Source organism: Papaver somniferum, chromosome 1 (assembly GCF_003573695.1).
Source record: "Papaver somniferum cultivar HN1 chromosome 1, ASM357369v1, whole genome shotgun sequence".
In the NCBI taxonomy this organism is placed as follows: Eukaryota; Viridiplantae; Streptophyta; class Magnoliopsida; order Ranunculales; family Papaveraceae; genus Papaver; species Papaver somniferum.
The window spans coordinates 208,026,855-208,029,975 of NC_039358.1; the positions used below are offsets into that span (position 1 = coordinate 208,026,855).

The 3,121-nt window shown below is 44.9% G+C and overlaps 1 protein-coding gene across 1 annotated transcript; it reads left to right on the forward strand.

The window, feature by feature from the left end:
- Positions 1-296: 296 nt before the first annotated feature.
- On the forward strand, positions 297-1,787 carry LOC113359150. Its single transcript, XM_026602828.1, has one exon. The coding sequence runs from the start codon at positions 297-299 to the stop codon at positions 1,785-1,787; it is 1,491 nt and encodes a 496-aa protein (XP_026458613.1).
- The last annotated feature ends 1,334 nt before the right edge of the window (positions 1,788-3,121 follow it).

A 3,121-nucleotide genomic window follows, 5' to 3' on the forward strand; every position in this document is an offset into this window, starting at 1 on the left:
ACCACACTGCTGACTGCACATCTGGCCAGAGCTCGCATTCCTCAGAAGTGTCCAATCGCAGCGTTCGAATGTCACGACGGATCCAGCGATCCCGCAGCCCATCTTCGATACTATAATAGAACCTTGGCCCGATGGGACCAAGATGATGTAGTCCTATGCAGATATTTCCCCTCAAGCCTGAAGGGATCGGAATTATCCTGGTTTGACAACCTACCACCTAACTCCATCGACTCATACAACCATCTCACTGAGAAATTCTTGAGAACTTACATGTACAACAAGACCTCAACACAGTAATGGACAAGCTCTTTTCGCTAGCGGTCGCATACAAAGAGACAATCAGAGAATATACCAATAGGTGGCACAAGATCTGTCAAGCAATAGGAAATGTAGACCCTGTGGTTATCATCAATTTCTACAAGTGGGGACTGGATAGGATAAACCCATTGTTCGTTGAGATCCATGGAAGTATTCCTACAACCGAAGGAGATCTTCGGGTGATCATCGAAAAGCATGCCAGGCTGGAAGAAATACAGCGTGACAACCCCAGGGCACAAGTGCAAAAATCTCATCGTGCGAACTCAGTAGAGCAAGCCAGCGCATCAAAGAGGACCAACTCCACCGAACAGTTAAACGAAGACAAAAGGGGACGAAGAGATGATCATCGGCGCAATGACAAGAAATTCGAAGACCGGGTCTACATGAAGCTTAACACCAGCTACGTTCGTATCCTGAGAGAGATCAAGGATCAAACCAATCTCGAGTGGCCATGGTCCAAGGAAAAGCAACCACCAAGATCTGAGAAATCAAGAGACTACTGTGAGTACCACTGCTTCAATGGTCACCAAACAGAGAAGTGCAAGAATCTCAAGATAATGATCCAGAAGCTGATTGATGCCGGAGATCTCAAGCAATATGTTCAAAAGGCGGAAACCGATGATAGGACCCAGCGAAGCAAGCAAGTCCAACTGCCTGAGAACAACCGAACTATCAATACCATTTCTTGTTCAGAACCCAACGACCCCTCACTGACCGATCAAATAGGGAAGAGATTGAGAAAACAATTTGAGGATTACTGTGAGTTGTACAAGACGGATGGAGGCGAAGTTGATGAACATGAGAAATGGATGAATGCACCTCTGTCATTTTACGCTGAAGATGTCGAAGAAGACATGGAAGACCACAATGATCCCTTGGTACTCACGTTACCGGTGTCAGGATGTAACATAAAGAAGGTTCTGATCGATGGAGGGAGTTCTGTCAATGTTCTATTTTACGATACGTTCAAACGGATGGAATTAAATGACGAGCAACTGATGTCTTCTTACTACACCATCTACGGGTTCAATGGTGCTCCAACGAAGCCATTAGAAGACATCGTCTTAGAAGTCAAGGCAGGACCAATGAAGGTTAGTACCCGATTCAGCGTAGTGGACTCATCATCCCCCTATAATGCCATCATCAGACAAAGATGGGTGCACAAACTCAAAGGAGTAGCAACAACATATCATCAGTATCTCAGGTTCCCAACACCCGAAGGGGTAATGGAAATCAAGGGCGATCAAGTCACAGCACGAGAGTTCCAGGCTTTAAAAAACCATCTTAACAGCGAACAAGATGAACAACTTAAAGACCGAAGAGGAAAAACCAAAGCAACCTCTAAAGACAAGGAAATTGATCTGTATCTAGAAGAAATCTCAGGGAAAAGCCTAACGAAGAGTAGCGTTGTTCTGGCTACCGAAGCAGGCATCTCGGGGGCAGAGGAGACAGAAGAGTCCATCAAATAGCAATTAAAGAACGTTCCTCTCTTAGGGGAACCAAAGCCTACATTCACATCAGTAGAGCCCACAAGGGAGATCAACATAGGAATAGAAGAAGATGATGATCAAAATAGGGACTCTGATGGACAAAGATCGGGAAGAAGCACTGATCAATCTACTCAAGGAATACGCAGACATACTCGCATGGAAGCTAGGAGACATGCCAGGGATCGATCCAAAGATAATACAACATGATCTTCGGATAAAGCCTGGCACAAACCCCTTCAAGCAGAAATTATGCAAAGTAGCACAAGAATATCATCAAGCGGTTGAAAAAGAGCTCCACAAGCTTATGGAGGCAGGATTCATAAGGGAAGTGAGGTATCCCATATGGATATCGAACATGGTCATCGTACCAAAAAAGAACGATGGAGTAAGGATCTGCATAGACTTTACCAACCTCAATAAAGTGTGCCCGAAGGATAGCTACCCGCTCCCAAGCATCGACCAATTGGTGGAAGCTGTGGAAAGACACGAGAAATTGTCATTCATGGACGCATATTCTGATACAACCAGTAGCCCTGGGAGAAGAATATCAACAACACACAGCATTCTTTACTCCGCAAGGCCTCTACTGTTACACTCGAATGCCCTTCGGACTGAGGAACGCATGGGCAACATACCAGAGGATGGTTGACGCTGTCTTCAGGCCATGGATCGGGAAAACTTTGGAAGTCTATGTCGATGATATGCTAGTCAAAAGAAAATTCTGCAAGGATCACCTTCAGGACTTGAGAGACATCTTCGGAGCAATGAGGAAGTACAACATGAAAGTAAACCCGGAATAGTGCACTTCGGGGTTACCTCAGGAAATTTTCTCGGATATTTAGTAACGAAGAGGGGCATCGAAGTCTATCCCGCTAAAATCTAGGCCATCGTGGAAATTCCATCCCCAAGAAATTTGAAAGAAGTACAGAAACTCAATGGTTCCATAGCAGCACTGGGAAGGTTCATCGCAAGATCATCGGACAAGTGTAAACACTTCTTCAATATTCTCAAGAAAGGAACTAAATTTGCATGGACCGCTTAATGTGAAGAAGCCTTCCAAAAGATTAAAGAATATCTGGCAGCAATCTCGATCCTCCAGAATCCCGATCCCGATGAAGTGTTGGCCCTTTACATAGCAGCAATCGAAAATGCAGTCAGCGCCGTGCTGGTCAAGACCAACACGAAGGTTGAACAACCGATCTATTACGTCAATAAGACTCTCAACACGGCAGAAAGAAACTACACTAAGATTGAACAAATCATATTGGCACTAGTATGGGCAACCCGGAAGCTGAGAACATACTTCTTGACTC

Coding starts and splice junctions, on each gene's coding strand:
- LOC113359150 (XM_026602828.1), top strand. CDS start 297: ATGGACAAGCTCTTTTCGCTAGCGGTCGCATACAAAGAGACAATCAGA.